Genomic DNA, 25575 nt, shown 5'->3' with positions numbered 1-25575 from the left:
AAAGTAACACATGGAGTAAATGTTGTAAATGACATTATAGGGAATAAAAACACAAGTAACGCATATTCAATATTTCCTTGAGAGGTTTGCTGAACCATTAAAAAGCTTCTTGTTCAAAACAAACCTGATTATGTGAAATTAGATTTGACTTCACTCAACAGATTTAGAAAGATTTGAAGTTAAAATGGGCTCAAAAAGAATTACACATTCATATTTTCCTTCTTCACCTTGTTTTTATCATTGCTGATGAAGCGCACACACACATAAGGACACATTTGTCTCATATGGGGGGACAGATGAAAGAGCGTCTTATAAAATGTCTTCTTGAACACATAAAGATGAAGATTAAAGCCTAATTAGGAGCCAATATCTAAATGATCATCTATTGATTGAAGGAGCACAGCAGCATTAAGCTGAGCTCTTTCACACTTCCATCTGAGTCCCAGAGAGCTGTGGACCCCCCAGAGTCCAGACCAGCTCAGGTACCCCTCACCTGCTCCACCTGCATCTACACCCACATGAACCACCATCAGCTGTACAGACTGAACTATGTGGTGAGCAGAGAGGAAGGTTCTCCACCAGGAGGAGACTCTCCCTCCTGAAGAGGACACAGAGACACTGAGGATACAGAACCAGACCAGGACCTGAACCCAAACCCAGGATAAAGAGTTTCAGTGAATGTGGTGCTGAAGGTGTGGAGGTGGATCAGTGTGTCAGAGGAGACTCTGTAGAAGGACAGAGAGCCAGCAGGACAGTCCACATACACTGCTAGTCTACTGGAGGAGGAGGAGGAGGAGGTGATGATGCGTGTTACTGTCTTATTGTGACAGACATGGTAAACTCCACCAGAGCAGTCCAGACTCCAGGACTGATCATTGTATCCAAACAGACAGTCTCCACTGTCTCCTTTCCTCCTGATTCCTCTGTAACTCACTGATACATCAATGTATCCTCTCCACTCGACCTCCCAGTAACAGCGACCAGTCAGACCAGTTCTACACAGCAGCTGATTGCAGGAGTCAAATCTGTCTGGATGATCAGGATGTGACTGATCCTCCTTCACATCTGTCACCTTCCTGTTGTTGTCAGACAGTTTGAGGTGTTTGTTTACTGTGTTTGTGTCGATTGTGAGTTCACAGGAATCTGATGAGAGAACAAGACACAATACAGCTGCAGTTATTAATCATGTGTTCATCTACTGACACGTTGATGATGACGTCACAGAGGTGAATGAGTGATGTCACAGTGTGAAGATGGTTGAATCTTCATGAATCAAAGCACACTTACACTTCCTCAGACCTGGTGTCAACCATCGGACTCCATCAGGCTCCACCCTGAAAGGAGGAGGGGGGTCAGAGCAGCATGGAGACATGGACATTACATCACTCTCACACACAGCTTTGTCCTTCATGTCCACATGGAGCACCTCTTCTTCTTCTACCACTACTTACAGACGACCACAGACTGTCAGTCAGGCGTCACACAGCGACGAGGTGCTGGAATATATTCTTGAAGAAGATGAATGGATAACAAATAAGAAATGGACCTGTCACTGTACTTTCACCAGATGTGAATTCAAACGGGAGAAATGACGTCATGCTACAGATCAAGCTTCATGGGACGTGTGCAAAGGAACATTCACATTAAACTGTTTCATAAAGATAAAGCACATACAGACCATTCAGTATTCACACAATGTGCATGTTTCCATGTTGTCCCCATTTGTGGACAATGTCTCTCCCTGTGGTTCGCTGGAGTCCCAAAACTTTACAAATGGCTTTGTCACCTTTTCCACACTGATGGATCTCAATGACTTTGTTGCTCATTTGTTCCTGAATGTCTTTGGATCGCAGCCTGATGTCTCGCTTGTGAGGATCTTGTGGTCTACTTCACTTTGTCAGGCAGCTCCTATTTAAGTGATTTCTAGATTGAGAACGGCTGTGGCTGGAGAAATGGAACTGGGCTTTCCAAAGATGTGATGAACCTCACTTCATTTATGTTTTCATCACTTTTTCACACAGGGCCATTTAGGTTTGGATTCTTTTCTCCCCTTAATGATAAAAACTGCATTTTGTGTTTACTTGCGTTATCTGTGTCTAATATTTACATTAGTTTGATGATCTGAAACATTTAAGTGTGACATGCAGGCATGAAAACGGGTCACGGGTGAAAAAGGTGAGAAGGATGTTTCCCCTCTAGGGGGTTTTCAGCTGGTTTTGTCCCAGGGACCACCATTCTGAATAGAAAGTCACTGGCCTGTAACCGCCCCCCCACATATTCCGCCTGTAGCACTTGTCAGTGGAATCTCTTCGATATTCTTTTGGATATTCAAGTGACTGAATCTCTTCAGCTGGACGCATCGGTCTTAATGTGCCGGTAATGATGGTAAATGATGCTTGTAGCTGGTTGTCATCTACGCTCCACTACGGTTACATAAAGGTGGCGTTTGTGTTTTCACAACGTTTTATCTCATAATTTAGACTTTCTATCCCCTTTCTTCAGTGCGGAAATGGGCTTCTATAGTTGTGTGAATGCATCACTCCAGCCAATCCACAGACGGGGTTTGTAACCAATCAGGTGTAGAGACCATGGTGACTGGCTCCGCCCCCTTACTGTCAGAAAGAACAACAGCGAGCGCGTAGAAAACTCCTTCGAGCGCGAGCAGAGATTCTCCTCGCGAGCAACGAAGTACACGTTCAAAAGTCCGTCTCACCAGAGATATTTATTTATTTATTTATTTATTTGCTCGCGGATGTTTGATTTACGCATCAACCTGATTTGCGCTCTGGAATTTTGGCAGTGATTTGCTGCCATACCCCCCCCCCAAAAAAAAGTGAGGGATTTTCATGCCTGAACATGAAAGAAATGAGGAATCAGGAAGGCAGCAAACACTTTATCACACAACTGTAACACATAAAAGCAGAAGCCATTTTCCAGTGAGGCTGAATGAGGCGAGTCGGAGGACGTCCACGTTGTCCCATTGATCAGGTGGACTGCAGTGTCTCCCCGTTGTACTACTTCATGGGGGGGCACCCCTGTTATAATGATGGAAACACTGAACTGGCTTCGGTCGCTTATCAAAACATCGGCCAAATAAGCCGTTTTTCAGACTTATGAGCAAATACAGAATCCCTTTGTGTTCATTTCTAAAGCCGCATAAAGACACACGTGACTTTATTTAAGGCGCTGCGCTACTTGCAAGTCGCTGTGTTGTGGCAGATTCTCTATAAAGGTAGAAAACAACAAACTCATGGTCATGAAGGTCCTCATGTAATGTTACATGGAATCTGCATGAGGAGGAGGAGGAGGGTCCATGTCGCTAAATACCAACTGAGATCGGCTTGTGGCTCCCATTGGCCGAGGACAGTGACATTTATTTATGGACCTCAAGTTCAAAGACCAAAGACCAGGGCGGCACGGTGGCGTGGTGGTTAGCACTGTCGCCTCACAGCAAGAAGGTCCTGGGTTCGATTCCGCCCAGTGGCCTTTCTGTGTGGAGTCTGCATGTTCTCCCCATGTCTGCGTGGGTTCTCTCCGGGTTCTCCGGCTTCCTCCCACAGTCCAAAGACATGCTCTGGGGATCAGGTTAATTGGGGACTTTAAATTGCCCGTAGTTGTGTGAATGTGAGTGTGAATGGTTGTCTGTCTCTGTGTGGCCCTGCGATTGGCTGGCGACCAATCCAGGATGTACCCTGTCTATCGCCCGAAGTTGGCTGGGATGGACTCCAGCCCCCCCGCGACCCTGTGTGCAGGATAAGCGGTTTGACAATGGATGGATGGATGGAAGTTCAAAGACCAGCTTGTACCACAACTTTCTGTGCGAAGCTTCGTCTTTTTGAGACACAACTACGCAACTTCAACCTTGCGCACTTCCCTACGCTGTCCGAAATCAAACGTGCTCATCCAAAGGCCGACCTCTCTGCTAAAAAGGGGAAATATGTTTCTGTGATCACAACTCTTATGACACAATTCAATCAGCGCTTCCAAGATGTTTCTGTCATTGAGAAAGAAATCAAGCTGTTCTCAACTCCCTTCCTGCTGGATGCAGAAGAAGTGGAAGAGAGTCTGCAATTAGAACTCATCGAGATGCAGCTCCTCTCCCTACCCGACTTCTACCGGAGCTTGGAAAAGGCCAAGTTTCCTCTGATGCGACACCACGCAAAAAGAATGACCAGTCTGTTTGGCACAACATACATATGCGAGCAAACATTTTCTCTGTGAACTCTGAACAAAAGCAGATTGAGAACCAAAATGAGCGACAGCCGTCTCTGTGATGTCCTTCACATCTCAACCAGCAAACTTACTCGTGACCTGCCAGCCGTCCTTCAGTCCAGAGCAGCATCACTGCTCCCATTAAGTGCAACACTGTTCCCATTGTAGGCGAGTTCAAATATATTACACAGTATTCATGTGTTCAAAAGCCCAATTACTTAATAAATGCACTCAATTAAAGTTGATAACATTTTCTAAAACACGTTAGCTGATGAATGATTTGCATAAGTAGGTTAAATAAAGCCTTCCCTCTTTATACAGGGCTGTGAAGGGGGTCCCCATCCTGACGAAGAAGCAATCTGAGGATGAGCTGCCAACCCTTTTTGTAAAAAAAATGAAAAGCCATTAATGGAGAGATGTGATTCATGCAGTTTTTTCTGTAAGTATAATAAATTATCAAGCATAATTTACCTACATTTGATTGATTGATTTGTATTACTGTTAATACACTAGAGGTGATATACCTTAACTTTAGTGAGCGGCTCAACCTTTCACATATTTTTCTGTCTGTGGCCCTCAGTGAAAAAAGTTTGGACCCCCCTGCTTTAATACGTGGAACACTTCCTGCATTTCGCTCTCGCTCGCCCCTCGCGTCCAGTAGTCGTATTACACTGTTTAACGTTCCCGTCTTCCTCGGTGGTTTGATTTAACGGTCTCACTTCCGCCCCGCTGCTCTCGCTCGCCCCCTAGTGTGATAACCGGCACTCCGCTTGTTGTTGCGCGCAACCCCACCGCCGTTCCTTCCCTGCACCCCCCTCGTCTCCCCCCTCTCTCCCTCGCACCCCCTCTGTGCTCACACACACACACACACACACACACACACACACACACTCTGGTTTTGATTGCTTGTTTAGTGAGTAGGTTTAAAATAAGTGTTATGGGGATTGTTGGTTGCAGTTATAGGTGATCTTGATCGGTGTTCCTGTGAGTTAATAAACCCTGTTATACTTTAAAGAACCGTTTTCCTGTGTTTACTTGTGCATTTATATGGTGACCGTTGACATACATCGCCAGTGCTCGAACTTAACTCCTTCCAACATCTTCACTCTCAAGGAGTGAAGATCAATTATGAGACTTGATTTATAGTATTGGTTATTGGTCCCTGTTAGCTCAGGGTGGTGCCCCGTTATTTATTCATTCTGAGAAGTATCTTAGTGATTATTAATAATTCTATTAATGTCCATAAGTTAGTTCCTCATTTGCTAGTAACCTAATACGACCCACCATGATGCCGTCAACGTGTCAGGAGACACTGTCCTCTCTTATAACGTGGAGACAAGACAAAGCTCCAGAGAAACAAGGCTTTCATCACCTTCCTGTTCAGGCTCATCCTGGCTACTGTTCCTCACTACTTCTGTCTGTGTTGATGGTCTCATGTGGACCACAAACAGTTTGATGAGTCTCTGGTAGTTTGAGGTCAGCTTGGTGTGTCAGGGTCTTATTAACCAGGCTGACAGTGGGACAGAGAAAAGGTTTCCAGCTCTACCTCCTCTACCAGACTGATGGTCTGTGGCTGCAGCCTCTTCATACCTGAGAGTCTCCAGTCTCCAGTGAGGATCCTCCAGTCCAGCAGAAAGCAGCTTCACTCCTGAGTCTCCTGGATGATTGTAGCTCAGGTCCAGCTCTCTCAGATGGGAGGGGTTGGAGCTTAGAGCTGAGGCCAGAGAAGCACAGCCTTCCTCTGTGATCAGACAGCCTGACAGCCTGCAGACACACAGAATAAGACACATGTCACATGATCTGAGGGAGCTGTGAGGGCTGGAAGGTCACTGCAGTACTGAGATACTATCAGGTACAGAGGGGTCACATTCACATGGTTACTGACTGGTTTCCAGTCACAACTAAACACCCACTAATGTACATCAACACTCTGATAACATTACTACTAACTCTATAATATCAAATATTTACATTATATTGAAAATAAACACATTTTATGGAAATAGTTGGAAAATACATATTTGATTTAAATCATGCAAGCAGAAAGAATCTTATGAAAGTCAGAAATGTACCATGGATGTAAATAAAGACACCAAGTGGACTTCAATTGAATCCTGACCTGAGAGTTTCCAGTTCACAGTGTGGACTCTTCAGTCCAGCAGACAGCAGCTTCACTCCTGAATCCTGCAGGTGGTTGTTACTCAGATCAAGCTCTCTCAGACTAGAGGAGTGGGAACTGAGAACTGAGGACAGAGCGTCACAGCTGCTCTCTGAGAGGTTACAGACACTCAGTCTGAAGAGACAACAATAAACAAGAAAAATAACATTTGTATTTATATTGAATCCTCTGATGATGAGTTTGGACTAAAATATCATCAGTTAGAACATGAAAAAACATGTTCAGTGAAAGTGTTTACAATTATTTTTGTTCTACATAGAACAAGGAAGTTTATTGTGCTCTGTTTACAGGAATTACTGTGGTATTAATATCAGGATGAGGCAGGGATATTTATTGTTGTTTATTAGTTAAATTCAAACTTAGGCTTCTCTATCCTCCATCTGACTCTTTCCATAGAACTTTCTTTCTATGGAAGGAGTCAGATTGAGGATAGAGAACAAAGTGAGTGGAAATGTGGAATGAATCTTCATCAAATCAGAAATAATCAACCATCTCTCAGCAGATCATCACTGTAGAGACACACATTAAAATCTTCAGTCTCTTCCCATCTCTGCTTTTCATTCATTCATTATATGAAACAGGACATCATAAAGCCTGAATAACAGCAACAACAGGATTAACATGTGAAGTTTTATCGTGAAAGAACATTGTGTTTCAGACGGTCTATTTTCAAGCTACTATGTGGTAAATAAGTCTTGTCTACAAGGTTCTCGTGATGTGATGGAAACACAGATATCAATTCACAAAAAGACGTTTAGCCCCAGGTTTTGTCTCTAAGATTAGATCCTCTGGTTCCAGAGTTCCGTGACGCATTATTGAAGACAAACTAACTTAATCTGACCTGAGAGTCTCCAGTTTACAGTGTGGACTCTTCAATCCAGCAGACAGCAGCTTCACTCCTGAATCCTGCAGGCGGTTGTTACTCAGATCCAGCTCTCTCAGACTAGAGGACTGGGAGCTGAGAACTGAGGACAGAGCGTCACAGCTTCTCTCTGAGAGGTTACAGACACTCAGTCTGAAGAGACAACAATAAACAAGAAAAATAACATTTGTATTTATATTGAATCCTCTGATGATGAGTTTGGACTAAAATATCATCAGTTAGAACATGAAAAAACATGTTCAGTGAAAGTGTTTACAATTATTTTTGTTCTACATAGAACAAGGAAGTTTATTGTGCTCTGTTTACAGGAATTACTGTGGTATTAATATCAGGATGAGGCAGGGATATTTATTGTTGTTTATTAGTTAAATTCAAACTTAGGCTTCTCTATCCTCCATCTGACTCCTTCCATAGAAAGAAAGAGAGAACAAAGTGAGTGGAAATGTGGAATGAATCTTCATCAAATCAGAAATAATCAACCATCACTCAGCAGATCATCACTGTAGAGACACACATTAAAATCTTCAGTCTCTTCCCATCTCTGCTTTTCATTCATTCATTATATGAAACAGGACATCATAAAGCCTGAATAACAGCAACAACAGGATTAACATGTGAAGTTTTATCGTGAAAGAACATTGTGTTTCAGACGGTCTATTTTCAAGCTACTATGTGGTAAATAAGTCTTGTCTACAAGGTTCTCGTGATGTGATGGAAACACAGATATTAATTCACAAAAAAGACGTTTAGCCCCAAGTTTTGTCTCTAAGATTAGATCCTCTGGTTCCAGAGTTCTCTAGACGCATTATTGAAGACAAACTAACTTAATCTGACCTGAGAGTCTCCAGTTTACAGTGTGGACTCTTCAATCCAGCAGACAGCAGCTTCACTCCTGAATCCTGCAGGCGGTTGTTACTCAGATCCAGCTCTCTCAGACTAGAGGACTGGGAGCTGAGAACTGAGGACAGAGCGTCACAGCTTCTCTCTGAGAGGTTACAGCCACTCAGTCTGAAGAGAGGGATGAAGAAGAAGCAGTAAGTATAAAAGATGGCAGCATATTTAAGTTCTGATGTATGAATGAACTCTCTCTGTACTTACAGAACTTTGTTGGAGGCTTTGACCACTGGCAGCAGCCTCAGAAGAGCTTTCTCTGAAGCAGAGAATTTCTTCAGGTCAAACACCTCCAGATCTTCTGATGACAGTAAGATGAAGACCAGAGCTGACCACTGAGCAGGAGACAGTTTATCTGTGGAGAGACGTCCCGATGTAAGGGACTGTTGGATCTCCTCCACTAGAGAAACTTCATTCAGTTCATTCAGACAGTGGAACAGATTGATGCTTTTCTCTGGAGACACATTCTCACTGATCTTCTCCTTGATGTAGTGGACTGTTCTCCGATTGGTCTGTGAGTGACTTCCTGTCTGTGTCAGCAGACCTCGTAGGAGAGTCTGATTGGTCTCCAGGGAAAGACCCAGGAGGAAGCGGAGGAATAAGTCCAGGTGTCCATTAGGACTCTGTAAGGCCTCGTCCACAGCACGCTGGTAGAGACGCTTTGGTTCAGGTTCGTCTTTAGAGACTTTAGACACCGGGGAGGTTGTTTGTTCTTCTGACAGCAGATTGACACCAGAGCTGAAGAAGGTCAGATGGACATGAAGAGCAGCCAGAAACTCCTGAACACTCAGATGGATGAAGCAGAACACCTTGTCCTGGTACAGTCCTCTCTCCTCTCTAAAGATCTGAGTGAACAGTCCTGAGTACACTGAGGCTGCTCTGATATCGATGCCACACTCTGTCAGGTCGGATTCATAGAAGATCAGGTTGCCTTTCTGCAGCTGATCAAAGGCCAGTTTTCCCAGAGACTCGATCATCTTCCTGCTCTCTGGACTCCAGTGTGGATCCGTCTCAGCTCCTCCATCGTACTTGACCTTCTTCACTTTGGACTGAACCACCAGGAAGTGGATGTACATCTCAGTCAGGGTCTTGGGCAGCTCTCCTCCCTCTCTGGTCTTCAACACGTCCTCCAGAACTGTAGCAGTGATCCAGCAGAAAACTGGGATGTGGCACATGATGTGGAGGCTTCGTGAGGTCTTGATGTGGGAGATGATGCTGCTGGCCTGCTCCTCATCTCTGAACCTCTTCCTGAAGTACTCCTCCTTCTGGCGGTCAGTGAACCCTCTGACCTCTGTCACCATGCTGACACACTCAGGAGGGATCTGATTGGCTGCTGCAGGTCGTGTGGTGATCCAGAGGCGAGCAGAGGGAAGCAGCTTCCCCCTGATGAGGTTTGTGAGGAGCACATCCACTGAGGCCAACTCTGTGACATCAGTCAGGATCTCATTGTTGTGGAAGTCCAGAGGAAGTCGACACTCATCCAGACCGTCAAAGATGAACACAACCTGGAACTCTTCAAACTTGCAGATTCTTGCTGCTCTGGTTTCACTGAAGAAGTGATGAACAAGTTCCACCAAGCTGAACTTCTTCTCTCTCAGCACATTCAGCTCTCTGAAGGTGAATGGAAATGTGAACTGTATGTCCTGGTGGTCTTTGTCTTCAGCCCAGTCCAGAGTGAACTTCTGTGTTAAGACTGTTTTCCCAATGCCAGCCACTCCCTTAGTCATCACTGTTCTGATTGGTTCCTCTCCTCCAGCTGAGGCTTTGAAGAGGTCTTCTTGTCTGATGGTTGTTTCTGGTCTGGCTGGTTTCCTGGATGCTGTTTCAATCTGTCTGACCTCATGTTCTTCATTGACCTCTGCAGTCCCTCCCTCTGTGATGTAGAGCTCTGTGTAGATCTCATTCAGAAGGGTTGGGTTTCCTGCTTTAGCGATCCCCTCAAACACACACTGGAACTTCTTCTTCAGGTTGGATTTGAGTTCACGCTGACAAACTGCAGCAGGAAGTCCTGGATGAAGACAACAAAGAAGATCAATGAGTCACAGAATAGATTTCAACATGTCCTTTCCTCAGAGAATGACTATGAATATATTCTGTCTGTCTCTTGAGACATCAGTGAAGGTCTCATGTATCAGCATGGTAAGTCTGTAGAGAAATCCTCTTACTGCTCTGCAGACGCTCAGCCAGCTCCTCCTGCTTCATTCTCCTCAGGAAGTGCACTGAGATCTTCACAAAGGCCTCTCTGCTCCTCCTCTGCTCTTCATCCAGCACCTCCTCATCCTTTTTTTTTAAGCATTCTGGGTAATCTGAACTCACAACCTTCTGGATCTTCTTCAGCTCGTTCTTCACAAAAGTGAGGATGTTCTCCTCCAGCAGCTGGAACAGAACATTCTATGAATGACACCAACTAGAACATGGAAGCCACCATCAGGTCCATGTTGGACGGACGGACAATCCACTGGTCTACAAAGTGCAGCATGGAGATGATGGTGAACTGAGAGATGTTAAAGTAGTTCATGTACACACCATGAAGATGGCGTCCAGGTGTGTTTGATGCTGCTGGGCAGACGGACCTGTGGGAACCTCTGAGCTCTCCTGATCCTCTCTGTGGAGGAACATGAACCATCAGCTCACATGGTGTTTGGACCATCAACACCAATACAACATTAGTTAAAGATATTGGCTTCTGTCATGATTGATCATGATGAAAACCAGATGCTGAAGACTGTCGATGATGACGGACAGTTTATTAGTTGAGTGACAGTTAGTCATCAGTTTCATCTGGTTTTAGTTCTTACTGTGGGTCATAAAAACAACGTCTGCAGACCTCTGCATCTGGTACAAAGTCCTATGGAACTACTCCAAACCTCTTTAGTCCGTCCCCTGACCTCTAGAAGTCTCCTTAGATCTTCTGAAACTAGTCTTTGGACCTTTTCACAGAGTCTACTGACGATACTTTGTCCAAACCTCTGCATGGAGTCCAGAGACCACGTCGGCTGGTCCACACAGAGCACTGAGCTTATTCTAATCACATGTTCAGTCCCAGTCATCTGTCTCCAGAAACCTGCAGCTGTCTCCAGATGTGACCTCTGCTGATCCTGATGTGGAGGAACTAGCTCACATTGTGTTTACATCTGAGGATGTTTACAGTTAATGATTCACACTTAAACACACACAGACCAGTTAGATGATGGGTGTCTAACTTAAGGCCCGAGGGCCAAATCTGGTCTGCCGGGGGTCCAGTGCAGCCCGCTGGATGACTTTACTATTGTGAGAATTACAGAAAGACACAAATAGCTTTTCTATAAAAGTAGCTGCTATTCCAAATCAGTCCACTGGGGGTCGCACTCTGTGAGTGAGCGCATGTGTTAGACCAGGGGGACCAGGGGCCTCATTTATAAAAGCTTGCGTAGGATTTGCTCCAGAAGTGGCGTACGGATGAAACGTAGGACGTGCGGACGCACAGAAATATTCAGACTTATAAAACGTCCTCCGCAGTTTTCCCTTAATAAATCACAATCACTTCTAAATGCAGCGCAGCTTTTGCGGCTTCATGTCACGCCCATAGTTGCCCTTATATAGTCTGTGGAACGCCCACAAATTAATATTCATCGATTGCGAAATCATGACGCTGAGAGGAAAACGAAGAAACGTAACTTCACTCAGTGTGAAGTGGAAATGATCATTGGGAGGTGGGAAGGAGAAGTAAGATGCTCTTTGGAGGACACAGTGTGGACATCACTGATGCCAACAAGGCACCTGAGTTTCTAAAGAGAAACTGGTCTGACATCAAAGTGGATGCAAAAAAGCGTTTAGCGCGCCATCGCCAAGGTGTGTCTCCACGGGGGGGAAAGGGGACACCGGAGCTGTCCCCTCCTGATGAGAGACTGGGGGCAGTGATTGGGGATCGGGGACAGGGTCTGGGCCAACATCGGCGTCAGGGGGTCGAGGCATGTTTGGAAGCTGTGCCACATTATGTAGCACAGCACACGCAGCACGATGTTTCACACCTTTTCAGGAGTAAACAACAACCTCCCTCCAGTGCAGTCGAGGCAGCGCCATCTGCCCTTAAACAGGCCGATGGTGCGCTGCACTACAGCGCCAATCCTTCCATGTGCCACGTCTTCTAAGAGCGAAGATCAGCCATCAGCGTCATTACGCATTGTGACGGCATCATGGCGTTTTATTACCGTCCATCTGATTGCATCTGACAAGCAACAGCTGTGTTTAGAGGATGAATTTAATAACATGCCGATATTATTGCAGAACATATTTCACTTTTATTATATAACGAGATGTGACCTCTGCTGATCCTGATTTGGAGGAACTAGATCACATTGTGTTTACATCTGAGGATGTTTACGGTTAATGATTCACACTTAAACACACACAGACCAGTTAGATGAAGATAATGAGTTCTGTCATGATGGATCGTCATGGAAACAACACTTTAAACAATGAACAAACATTTATGTAATTCATGACTGAGGATCAGAACAGTTCTTCATCTGTTTAAGAACTTACTCTGGGTCATAAGAACGGCGTCCATCTTTGAAGTTAAGCAGACGATCATTAGACTGATCACTCTTCATGGACAAACATCTGGGTTCAGGAGACTTTCCTCTCTGCTGATTTGAACTGAAAGAAACACTGAGATTACATAATCACATCATCATCTAATCATGAAGCATCAGCTAACATGGTGTCCGTCCTCACAGAGACCAAAACGAGGTAAAGGTCCATGACGTGAGGTCTGGATGTGGACCACATGACTCCCTATAGTGGTTTAGGTCTACTTGTCCTGCTGGTCCCACTGAAAATCAACAGCTCAGTCTTTTAGCTCACTGTTTTCTTCACCAGTCAGTTTGGTTTAGTCCCAACAGGTCTCACCTAGTCCTCCATGGAGCTCTCCCTCCCTCACTGGACACTGCTGAAGGGCCCTGGAGCAAGAAACCCAGAACCTCCACCAGAGAGTCTGGTAGAAACACCTCATCATCAGCCTGAGACCCTCACCTTGCATCAACAGAGGGACCAACATCTTTGAAGTATATAGGAGGATCCATAGACTGGTTACTCTTCATGGAAACACAGCTGGGTCCAGGTCCAGGTCCTGGTCTCTGATGGGTCCTGGTCACACACATAGAAGCAGAGTCAGTGAGTCAGAGACGTTGGGACATGGAGACGAGTGGAGGACAGTTGGAGATGGTCCTCTCACCTCTGAGCTTTGGTCTGGCTGTCATGTTCCCCACACAGAGGGGCTTCAGAGGGAGGGACTCCGTCCTCTGGGTCCTCAGCCTGATTCATAGCAGAGTCCACACCTTCACACCTTCACACCAACCTGCTGGGAGAGCTCACACATTATAATCTTCATCAGGACAAACACACAGAGCTCATTCACCTCAACACTAAAACTCTCATGGGACACTTTGTGTTGTTGTCTTGAGACAACGTGTCAAGAGACGTCATTTTAAATTCTCATCCTATAAATGTTGTGTTTCTTTTAAGCGCTTTCCTTTGGCAGGAGGCAGCGGTCCATCAGGACGTTATTTATGTTAAATCACTATATAGGCTACTAAAACTCAGCATGCAGAATGACAACATGAGATGTGTATCATATGTCGCTACGTTTAGCCGCTAGCAAGACACCTCGTTAGCAATGTTAATAAGCTTGTTATAGCACGCTCGTACATTGATGCGAGTATTAAGGGCTCTCGCGATGGCTTCTTTGTAATGTTACTGTGAGTGTAGTGGCTATTTGTCCATAAACTTAAACAAAAACAAATAATAACAAACTTCTCAAATGGCCACTCGAGGCTACGTCATGGTTAGGCTTTACGCAGGTTCAGAGGTACCAAAGCAAAGTAATGTCCATAACAAGATTGAGTTTGAGGCGGTTTATTCACACACATAAGCAAGCTCACAGACATTTCTGCTGCCTCTCTCACGCTGGTAAAAAACCATATGCCCTCGTGCCTGAAGTACCTCCCACCTTGACCTACTTATGCAAATGAACATAACACCATGTGACCAATAAACGACAATACGAGTAAAGCATAAATACAAAATACACCAAATTAACTTTAACAGGAAAAGAAAAAGAAATAAGTAAGGCTATAAATTAACTTAAACCCAAAATAAACAAAAATAAAAATATAGCTCCAACAGTGAGCTACAGAGCTTTGGATAAAAGCGTCAGCTAAATGACATGTAATGATTTAAAAGATGAACATTAGCACTCATCTTCCAGCAGATGGAGCTGTGCTGTTTCTCCTCTTCATCTCCTTCAGAGTCCAGAAGTCAGTAAAACAGTCCAGTATCACATGACATGTGTCATGGTCAAATATGTTAGAACATAATGATCACTTTTAGCATAAGATTGTCTATATTGAAGCTTGACGTGTGAAAAGCAGAATGACCCAACGTTTCCATTTGCAGCGGAGTCTAAAGAAAGGAGGGCGAGTCAACTTGCTCTCACACAAACGCTGGAACAAAGGAACTGTCTGTTACTTCATCTCAACCTTCATATCTCACTTCGCAATTTGTCATACTGGCCACTGGAGACGACCTTCATGTGTGTGTATAAAAGCTCAGCGCTGCTCGGAGACGCGTCTCCACAGAGCTCTGTAATACGTGCGCGTGTATTTGACCTCCGGCTAGCAAGAAAGCAATTGACTTTTACAACTTTGATCATTCATCAAGACTTTGTTTTTATTAGATAACCATAGAAATAAATGATTCTCTTCTCCCGAACTAGTTACAATGAAATATTCCACCAGAGTGTTGCTCGGTGTACCGGTACTAGAAATACTAGCGACGTGTCGGTCGCCAACGAACCGGCTCTGAGAGCGACTCTTTGACGCGAACGACGGGAGCCGCTTTGTTTCTCTCTCTCTCAAGCCGCATTTGATTGGTCAATATGTGTGGGGGCGTGTTTCTCTCTCTCAAGCCGCATTTGATTGGTTGATATGCGTGCGGGCGTGTCTCTCTCTCTCAAGCCGCATTTGATTGGTCAATATGTGGGGGCGTTTATTTTTATCACTTTGTAGAGTGTATAAATAAAAGTGTATTTATATAAAAACATTTGATAGTGTTTTTTTTACATTAGTAATTCATATTGCGCATAATTTTACATTATTGTTGGTGATAAATTAATTTAAGCACCAAAAAATCAGAAGAGCCATTTGGGAGCCGAAAGAGCCGATTCTCTAAAAAGAGGCGTAATTCCCATCACCACCGGGTAAAAGAGGACGTCTGCTTTGTCTCTGACTTCTGGCCCTGATCTGCTTAGAGGGCGTGGCGTCACGTGAGGGGCGTGTCCTCAACTGTGTTGCTTTCAGGAAACGTCGGCACTGTGAGAACTATGAATCCACACTTTCTATCCACCATGTTCACATTTCAACTTTGATAAACACGACCTTTTTAAACAGATGTGAGGAAAGAGAAGAACGTTTAATCTCACAGAACCAAAACACGTGATGGTGGGCTCGACATGTGGACGTAAAACCGGACCAGAACCAGTACCGGAAACCATTATTTAGGGTATATATCATGATAAAATACATCAACGCATTATCTTTTTTTCTTTATTCGGCAGAGTCCTGACTACAATAAGCTGGAATCCACATTAAAATACTCCAAACACACCTTTAGCTGGTGGGGAAGAGTCACATATGACGTGCAGGTTTGTCCACAACCTTTGGACCGAGTGGGACATTTTGTCGGTGCTTGAAGCTCGCGGACGTTGGAGCCAAAGAACAGCAGCGAATCGGTGGATTATGAATCATTGAGTGAGACAAAGCCTGCAGAGTTACTGTGAAACACACAGCGAGCCAGCAGACACACACACACACACACACACACACACACACACACACACACACACACACACACACACACACACACACACGTCTTACCTCTGCCGCTTCTCACGGGAATTATGGATTTAATCTGCTGTTTCTGCAGTGAGGAAAGTCCCCGAGCCGCTTCACTTCCTGCCAAAAGTTGTGGCCACCAAACGTTGTGTGTCACAGAAAAGCCGCGTACGTGCACGTAAACCGCATCGCGTCGCTCATGATGAAAGAGCGCAGGATGCTGCATGCTGTGACTTTATGCGACATGTACAATCACTGTTATAGTCGTATCCTGTACGCGGGTTATCTAAATCGATACAAATGCACGGAGACGAGGATGCAGTACACGTCAGGTCTTTCCCAGTGAGCGTTTTTTGGTTGAAAAGACGTTGAAAAGACGTCTGTGCCCGACGTTGAAAAGACGTTGCAAAATGGTTTAAAAGTGAAAGTTGTTTCAACGTCTATTCGTAGACCACATTGTTTAGACCACATTTCAACGTGATGTTTTATACGGTAATATTTCGTCCTCTCTTGTGTGCTATATTATTATTTTGGAGGTTTAAAAAGAAACTACGTCCACATTTGTAAGTTTACCACCGATATTATAAATCACGTTGAAAACGGGTCTAAACAAACGTCTTTTCAACGTCTACGAATAGACGTTGAATCAACTTTCACTTTTGAACCAATTTGCAACGCGTTTTCAACGTCGGGCCACAGACGTCTTTTAAACGGTGTTTCAACGGATAAATTGCTCGCTGGAAACTTACAAGTTACAGACTTAGTCACAGTTGTCATGTTAACAGCCCTTAACAAGGACAACCCCATTATTTTATTAATTTGTATTTATTATAAATATAACACTATACATATAACAACACTTTTCCTAATTAAAAACAATACAAAAATAAAATATATATTTCAGGGAAATAAACTATGGAATTAAAAGTGCAGAAACAACATGGACAGGTTAGTTTAGAATTCGTATTTCTAGCCCATTTTTCTGAATTATTGGATCTTAATTTTCAGATTCTGTAACAAGATGTGGCTGTGAGTCACTTGAGTTGGGATAGTATACCTGAAATCATCTCCCTCATCCTCACTTGAGGATTCTTTGTGTAAAGGGAGTCAGAGTGCAGAGAACAGCCCTCAATTGCAGATTCTTCTGGTCAACATGTTTATTCAATTCAAATCATTTTATTTTGTTCATCTTTGCAATCTGTAAACATGCAACATCCTGTCCCCTAAACCCCAAAATGTAAAAAACCTTCAACCTGGAGAAACCTGAGGAGAAAACAGCAGGGAATGTAGAGGTGTGTATGAACAACTTAAAGATGTAGTGCTTTCAAATCCTTTGACAGAAATTATTCTAATATTGAGAGTAGTAAACCAGGTGTAAGGCAGGACCAGTGCAGGGACAACCTCCATCAGATGTAACCTCCATCAGATGTAACCTCCATCAGATGTAACCTCCGTCAGATGTAACCTCCGTCAGATGCAACCACCACCCGCAGAAACCTGTGAGGTGGGAAAGCACAAAGGCAAAGTTGGTCATTTGGGTTTATGATGACAGTAATAAACTGATAATAATAACAGCAGCAGGTGTGTTAGAACACTCATTTATAGATGGTTTACTTATTACATTATAAACAAGATAACAATTCATCTGCAACTTATGGTATTTCTAGAGTAACATGTCCAGGTATATTACACAGTATCATGCTTTAATGCAGCAGTAACTTACAATGTGTTGGCCTCTTGTTTACAGACCACAACTTGTTGAATTCAGCCCTTCACCCTTGCAATCTGTATTTAGCCCCCATTGCTTTAAAAACGTATCTTCAGTGTGAAATGCAATAATATTTATGGGTACAGCAACAATCTAACGCATTAGTAACACCAATGATGATGCCTGATGAAGCATGATGAAGCGCACACACACATAAGGACACATGTGTCTCATATGGGGGGACAGATGAAAGAGCGTCTTATAAAATGTCTTCTTGAACACATAAAGATGAAGATTAAAGCCTAATTAGGAGCCAATATCTAAATGATCATCTATTGATTGAAGGAGCACAGCAGCATTAAGCTGAGCTCTTTCACACTTCCATCTGAGTCCCAGAGAGCTGTGGACCCCCCAGAGTCCAGACCAGCTCAGGTACCCCTCACCTGCTCCACCTGCATCTACACCCACATGAACCACCATCAGCTGTACAGACTGAACTATGTGGTGAGCAGAGAGGAAGGTTCTCCACCAGGAGGAGACTCTCCCTCCTGAAGAGGACACAGAGACACTGAGGAACTAGGAGACCAGAACCTGAACCCAGGATAAAGAGGTTCAGTGAATGTGGTGCTGAAGGTGTGGAGGTGGATCAGTGTGTCAGAGGAGACTCTGTAGAAGGACAGAGAGCCAGCAGGACAGTCCACATACACTGCTACTCTACCAGAGGAGGAGGAGGAGGAGAAAGAAACGTCTCTATTCTTATTTATATATCCATGAACAACACGTGTTCACTCCTCCACGACATCAACATACATGATGTTTACAACTAAGCATGAATATCAAATGAAGGAAACACAAGCATTCAATGCATCTGTCCCAGAAACAACAACAGTTCAATTTGATTCAATCTGTGGTTTGAATCAGTGGTTCTCAACTGGTGGGTCGCGGACCCCTTTTTAATGGCCTGGAAATTGGCGGTTTTCCAACAACATTCATCAACAGCAGGACAAAATCAATGCTTTCAGAAAAAAGATCTCTGTGTGGGCAAGTCATGCTTCCAGAAGCCGGCTCGACGTGTTCCCCAATGCCTGTCATGAGGGACAGCAGCTGGACACGGCAGACAAGAACGTACTGGAGAAACAATCACGGCGCATCTGAATAAACTTCTGGAGCCGTTTAACGAATACTTTCCCCAGAAACAGAGGGACGACCACTGGATACGTGACCCGCTTGGAATCCACATAGAAAGTGTCACGTTGCCAAGCAACGGAGAGTCAGCTGATGGTCATGTGACCGTAGGCGGAGGTGAGCCCCTCCCAGTTGTGGTGCAGCAGCGTGATCAGCGAGTGTCCTTCCCTCGCCACTCGAGCAGTCAAAGTGCTGCTACCCTTCAGCACTGCCTGTCTCTGTGAGTGCGTCTCAGCTCTGGTTCAGCTGGAGACTAAACACAGGAAGAGACTGGACATCGAGCTTGACCTCAGACTGGCCTTGTCCACTAGAACTCCAGACTTTGAGACTCTTGCCAAGAGCAAAAAACATGCCCAGTTCTCCCAGTAGAAATTCCTCCAGACTCAAGTCAGTTTTCACCTCAGGTTGAAGTGAGTGCTGCTTAATTTTCTGTAAAGCACAAAGTTTTTCAGGATTTACCTCCTGATGAGGTAATCACAAGAAACGCTCATTTTCTATATCTGAATCCTTTTGAATAAACTTTTTATTTAATTTATTTTGCATTTGTGCAAAAGCTGCTCCTCAAGACACAGTGTTTGTCGTATCTGTTAAAGTCATTTGAGTCTTTTTTGTTTGAAATGGCTGAAGATTCTTAATTGTTGTATGTTGTAATACCTCGTGTCCTTAAGATGCACTTTGGGGTTTCAGCTCATTTAGTGTAAAGGGAATAGTTCCCTCTCTAGCGTCGCTACCAGCTGGCTGTTTTCTCATTAAACTTGTTTTTGTGTGGTCATACGTGTTCTGTCTCCACACGCTCTCAGGTTCAAACTGCACCATATTTTCATTAAATACATCTGAGAAGTGAAGGATGTCCCTCGATTTGGGTCGGTTGTCATTGAGGGGTGATGGTGGGTCCCGGAGCCACCAGACCAGCTGAGAACCACTGCTTTAAATAGTCGTATTCTGCCCCCTAGTGGTGGAGATGTGAACACGTTTACTCTCCTTAAAGTGTCTCTGAGCACTGAAGCAACACAACAATACTGGAAATAAATATCAGAGCCAACAGCAACGAGTCTGCCACCACAAACTGTGTTATTACCTACAGTAATAAATGTGTTGTTACTATATTAATAACTATATTGCATCAAACAGCGCACAGATGAATGAGTATCTGTGTACGTGGATGAATGTAAATGTGTCTGCGTGTAGTCAACTGCTGTTGTTAACACACAATGACGTTTCATATTCATTCTTCTAATGTTACTCTGCTATATTATAGATATTGTTGCGTCACAGACGGATTTCTATCGTACAAACGTTCTATTGCGTTTTACTGTTAAAATGTGCGCACTTCCGGTTTAGCGGCTGCGCTTCGGTTTCGTTTTAAAAGGAACAAACAAAAAGGGATTTACAGAAAAACAGATCGGTCGTTTTTTCGTGTTTGGATTCGGACAGAAAAGGACATTTACTCTTTTGGTTTAGAGCGAAAAAACTCAAATAAAACGGTGTTATTTCCGTATTTTCGTTTTATTTCCGTATTTTCGTTTGATTTCCGTATTTTCGTTTGATTTCCGTATTTTCGTTTTATTTCCGTATTTTTCGTCTAAACGGTAAAGGAACTTTGCAAAGGTTGACGGCCCGTTAACACACAAACACACAGTAAACACACGCTGTGTGTCACGGGACATACTCACACGATGTGACACTTTAAGACGTTAAAGTGAAGCTTGGTGACTTTCTACGCGTCTCCCTCACGTCTTCTTCCGGTTTGTGCTGCTGTGCTCTCGCCTCCCGCAACACGCGCAGTTCTTGCGGAGGCGCTGGAAGGACAATGTGGGAAGTACTTTTCTGAGGCTGACTCCCGGCGCAGGGACAAGGCTTGGAGACAGTTTCCATCCAGAGACAAGGCAGCAGACGGCACACGCCTGACAGTGACAGAGGAGGATCAGCTCATCCAACTATCCACTGACCGTACGTTCAGAAACATTTACCAAACCAAACCACACAGTTCTGGATCTCTGGCCACAAAGACTTTCCACAACCAAAAGCAATGATGAGCCTTTTGCCCTTTGCAACAACTTATCTTTGCCAAAGTGGATTTTCCTCCCTCACCTGCCTGACAAACCAATCCAGGTCGAGGCTGCAGCCTGAGGCTGATACAACCCTCTGCCTGACAACGTGCATCCGTCCCAGGTCACATAAGTCGTGTGCTGCACATCAGGGTCAGACAGCTCACTGATGAGGGAGTATGTGTGCCATCCACCGATGCTCGAGGATTCACTGTCCCTTCTTCATGTGTGTTAAAATAACAACAGAAATCTGTGAACTATCGTAATAAGTTGTTATTAATATTTAGCTCAGAGTTGTTTGCAAGATGTCTGTTTTTAAATGGCAGCGGCACGGCCACCCTGTACCTTTCATGTTAAATGTTAAGTTCAATTCAATGTTAAATAAAAATCTTAATGAACATATGAAGCTGTGTATTATTTGAATAGCTTAGTATTGGATGCACAATAACAGGCTATGTTTATGTGGCACTAGGCCCAGTATATAATAATCCCTGCTCCATCTCGCCATCAGTTTGGGGGCCTTGGCCTGAAAAACGTTGAAGACCCCTGGTGTAAAGCATTCCTACAAGGTGAGAAATAACATGTGGAGGAGGAACAAAACCTCCGCTGAGGATGAAATAGTGATGAGATGTCGACTAATTCATGACTGACAGACTATGCAGACAACCCCCCCCAGAGAAAACAACAACAAGTCAAGAGTCAGAATCTCCCGCAGTGGAGGGAGGAGAAAAGCTGGAAGGAGAAGGCGTCCAATCACAGATGAATACTGGCGAGGCGCAGTAGAAGGAAACAAAGGGCCCCTTGCAGCAGACTCAGAACACACTGTGTGATACGCGGCGTAACGCAGTGTGTGTTCATCTGCAGCTACACTTTGGGCTCCGACGTCTTGGTCCAGGGTAACGGATCAGACTCAAGAGCTTTTGTGGGAAGAAATGCGTAAATATGAGCCGTCATTGGCGGACTATGAGGACGCCGGATGGCCTCTGATTCATGGAGGGAGATCTCCACAAACGAGGGAACAAAGTCGTGGAGGAAAATACGGGACAAATGTGTCCTTGATGAAAAGCAGCAGTGTGGACGCACGGGGCAATAAAGTCTATGATCCATAAATAAAGCCACCAGCGACGTCCACACACAAAGACGTGACTCTCCAGGTCGTCTTCAACAAAACACGTGACTCCACCTGTTGTTCTGGAGGTGAATCGCTCTGCAACACACGCAGGACTTTACAAGCAGGAAGTGAAACCAGCGCGTCGACGCAGACGCAGAAACACGCGGCGGCCTTTAGCCTGGGGGGGAACAACTGTTCAGGCTAGAATGCAGATGTTTGTTTACTCTGTCTCTTTTGTTTCTGCTTGTTGGACTGTGTGTGTTTATTGTTGGTTTTTCTTTCATGTTTTGTGTTCTGGCTCCTTTGTAAAAGTGGAATAAAGGATTCTTTAAACCTCAAACCTCTCTCTCTCTCTCTCTCTCTCTCTCTCTCTCTCTCTCTCTCTCTGTGCATGCTGGGAGTGAGCGTGTGTGAGCGTCTTTGAGCGGTTTTCTCTATTTGTTTTTTTCCCTTAGTTATATATATTAATTTAATGTGGTTTAGTGGTTGTTTCTCACTTTAGTCGTTGGGGTTTTTCTTTGGGTTTCTTTTCTCCTTTTCTCCTGCCGGTGTCTCGCCGGTCGGCGTCTCTAGACGGTAAATGGGGACACGTTCTCCCAGCTCACGAGGAAGCACGGCATTAAGATGGCCGCGGGCTTCCCGTGCAGCGTGGAGGACATCGGGCTGTGGGGGAGAAGGTCGGGCACGGCAGCGTTAAGTCGGCCGCTCGGATGAACAGCGCCGTGGTCATTTTCCTGGACCAGGTGGAGAAGGTGAACCGAGTCGTCGAGGCGCCTCACGGTGAATGAAATGTTTGTGCAGGTGTTGCCACTGACGCAACCGGCCACGAAGGTGGTTCTATCGAACGTCCCTCCGTTCATCAGCGACGAGTTCCTCAGCAGAGAGCTGTCCAGACACGGAAAGGTGGTGTCACCGATCAAAAAGATCTTGTCTGGATGCAGGTCTCAGTTACTGAAGCACGTGGTGTCTCACCGCAGACACCTGAATATGATCCTTAACAACCGGAATGTGGAGCTCAACCTCCGCTTCCATGTTAAGAAGATGATTACGAGTACGTGATTTTTGCATCATCGTCGGCGATGAAATGTTTCGGTTGCGGCGAGGAGGGGCACACCGTGGGTGCCTGCCCGAGGCGCGGGGACCCGACTCCGCCTGGCGGGGCTGCGGCGGGGGATCCTCCGGCCGCGGCGCTTGCGGGGGAGTCTCCAGCCGCGGAGGTGGCTGCGGCGTCCGTGAGGCCGTTTCCAGTTCCGCGGGCCGCGGGCCGTTGCGCTGCTGTGCCTGACCCACACGGGGTGAGTATGGAAGATGTGCACAGTATAAATGAGGGTGTTTTGGTGGGTGAGAGAGGAGCTTTGGGTGAGGTGGCACAGGGTGAGGATGGAGGGGAAGGAAAGGAAAAGGGTGAGGGGGGGGTTAGTGTGGAACAGGAGTCAGGTGCCATAGAGGCACAGTTGGGGGGAGGACTGAATGGGGGGGTGGAACAGGCAGAGGAGGTTAAGATGGTGGAGGAGGAAGCAGGAGAACAAAAAGCTGCGACAAAAAGAAAAAAAAAGAGGCAAGATACAGGCAGCGAGGCAAAAGCCAGCAAGGTGGGGGAGGAAGAGGAGGCCATGGGGGGTCAGGGGCCATCTGACGGCAGCGAGAGTGAGGGCTGTGTGTCGGACAGCAGCGACATCCACAGCGCCTGTCTGACACACAGCCAGCGGGAAAAGCTCTACTCCGCAGAGCAAATCAAAATGTTTTTACAAAAAGTCAAAAATAGGAGGAATCTTAAAATCGAGGAGTTTTTCCCAGACCTGGTGTGTTTTTATAAGTCAGCCAGACTCCGCATGAGCCAGCGAGAGGAGTCTGGCTTCACAGATCAAGAGGGTTTTAGACTAAAAAAAATTGTGCTAAAAGCAAAACGAGCAATCGATGATCACGAGAAAAGCCCCAATGTGTGTTTTAATTGATTTATTGGTTTTATTTTTATTTATTTTTATCATGGATACTTTAAAAGTGGGAAGCCTGAATGTGAACGGAGCCAGAGATGCCAAGAAGAGGGCATCTATTTATGAATTTAAAAAAATAAAACGTCTTGATGTTCTCTTCGTGCAAGAGACGCACAGCGACAGCACCAACGAGGCCGACTGGAGGAGGGAAGTCCTGCTGAGCCACAACACCAACCTCAGTGGAGGAGTGGGCTTCCTCTTCTCCAGGTCCTCTAAGCCAGTCTCCCTGGAGGTCAAACACATCATCGAGGGGAGGTTGTTTTTAGTCAAGGCACGGTTCGACCTTTTTACTGTTGTTTTTATCAATGTGCTCCAACAATCGGTACAGAGAGGAAGCTTTTTTTAACAAAAGTTAATGATCTTTTAGATGGCTGTGCCCCGGAGGATTTTTTATTCTTGGGGGGGGGTTTAACTGCACAGAAGATGCGGCCATAGACCGCAACCACGCAGAGCCACATCCAGCTTCCCAGCGCGCTCTGAGGCAGCTGGTCCGGTCTCATGGCCTCATGTGTGGAGAAGGATGCATGCAGACTGCCGACAGTACACGTGGTCCCACCTCAGAGAAGGTAGAATCTCCTCAGCCAGGCTTGATCGGTTTTATGTTTTTAAGCACCATTTTAATATTTTCAAAATGTGTACCATTGTACCGGCTGTTTTTTCAGATCATTCCCTGCTAGTGTGTAATGTTTTTATTAGGAACATTTTGCCAAAAAGCGCGTACTGGCATTTTAACTCCGGTTTAACATTTGATAGGAATTTTAGAGCGGCCCTTTCATATTTTTGGAGTGTTTTTAGGCTGAGGAAGAGTGATTTTAGTAGTCTTAGGCAGTGGTGGGACCGCGTTAAGATCGAGATTAGGCTTCTTTGTCAGCAGCACACTCTCAACGTGACCAGAGACATCACCAGATCTATGAAGGACCTGGAGACTGATATAGTGGAACTAGAGCGTTTAAACGAGTCCACAGGAGAGCGAGGACATTTTGAAATCCTCAAGATCAAAAAAATGGCTCTGGCCGACCTGTTAGACGTCAAAGCTCAGGGTGCACTGGTCAGGTCCCGATTCCAGACCATCACGGAGATGGACACTCCCTCTAGTTTTTTCTTCGGCCTGGAGAGGAAGAGTGGGCAGGGGAGGGTGATCCACGCGCTGTTGGCAGACACAGGGTTGCCGGTGGTGGAACCATGCCAGATTAGGAGGCGAGCGGTCAGCTTTTACTCCTCCCTCTACACCAGTGAGTACAGGGAGGAGGAAGCACTGACGGAGGAGTTCGTGAGCGGGCTACCTCAAGTCTCTGAGGAGACCAACAAAGCGCTCAACAGGCCCATAACGGTGCAGGAGCTGAAGGCCGCCTTGCAGGGCATGCAGGGACGGCGTGCTCCTGGCATCGACGGCCTCCCCGCAGAATTTTTTAAGGCATTCTGGGACATATTTGCACCTGATGTCCTGGAGGTTTTTAACGAGAGTCTGGCCTCTGGTTCCATGCCGATGTCCT

The 25575-nt window shown here is 45.3% G+C and overlaps 1 protein-coding gene and 2 long non-coding RNA genes across 3 annotated transcripts; all 3 read right to left on the bottom strand.

The window, feature by feature from the left end:
* Positions 1-213: 213 nt before the first annotated feature.
* Positions 214-3396, bottom strand: LOC144390354 (uncharacterized). Its single transcript, XR_013454379.1, has 2 exons — positions 1288-3396; positions 214-1143 (listed from the first exon to the last, which is right to left on the bottom strand). It is a non-coding gene; the product is annotated as an uncharacterized LOC144390354 (long non-coding RNA).
* Positions 3397-5066: 1670 nt separating this feature from the next.
* LOC144390260 (protein NLRC3-like) lies at positions 5067-16161 on the bottom strand. The gene is made up of 11 exons (XM_078096725.1): positions 16079-16161; positions 13381-13506; positions 13179-13292; positions 12690-12803; positions 10692-10770; positions 10331-10541; positions 8373-10173; positions 8109-8282; positions 7233-7406; positions 6332-6505; positions 5067-5976 (listed from the first exon to the last, which is right to left on the bottom strand). The coding sequence occupies exons 2-11, from the start codon at positions 13467-13469 to the stop codon at positions 5703-5705; spliced, it is 3204 nt and encodes a 1067-aa protein (XP_077952851.1). The 5' UTR covers positions 13470-13506; positions 16079-16161; the 3' UTR covers positions 5067-5702.
* A 684-nt stretch (positions 16162-16845) lies between these two features.
* LOC144390356 (uncharacterized) lies at positions 16846-22462 on the bottom strand. The gene is made up of 2 exons (XR_013454381.1): positions 20603-22462; positions 16846-17533 (listed from the first exon to the last, which is right to left on the bottom strand). It is a non-coding gene; the product is annotated as an uncharacterized LOC144390356 (long non-coding RNA).
* Between the last annotated feature and the right edge of the window lie 3113 nt (positions 22463-25575).

Source organism: Gasterosteus aculeatus, chromosome 21 (genome assembly GCF_964276395.1).
Source record: "Gasterosteus aculeatus chromosome 21, fGasAcu3.hap1.1, whole genome shotgun sequence".
NCBI lineage: Eukaryota > Metazoa > Chordata > Actinopteri > Perciformes > Gasterosteidae > Gasterosteus > Gasterosteus aculeatus.
Note: the sequence above shows the minus strand (reverse complement) of the source record. Positions and strands in the feature narration are given on the sequence as shown.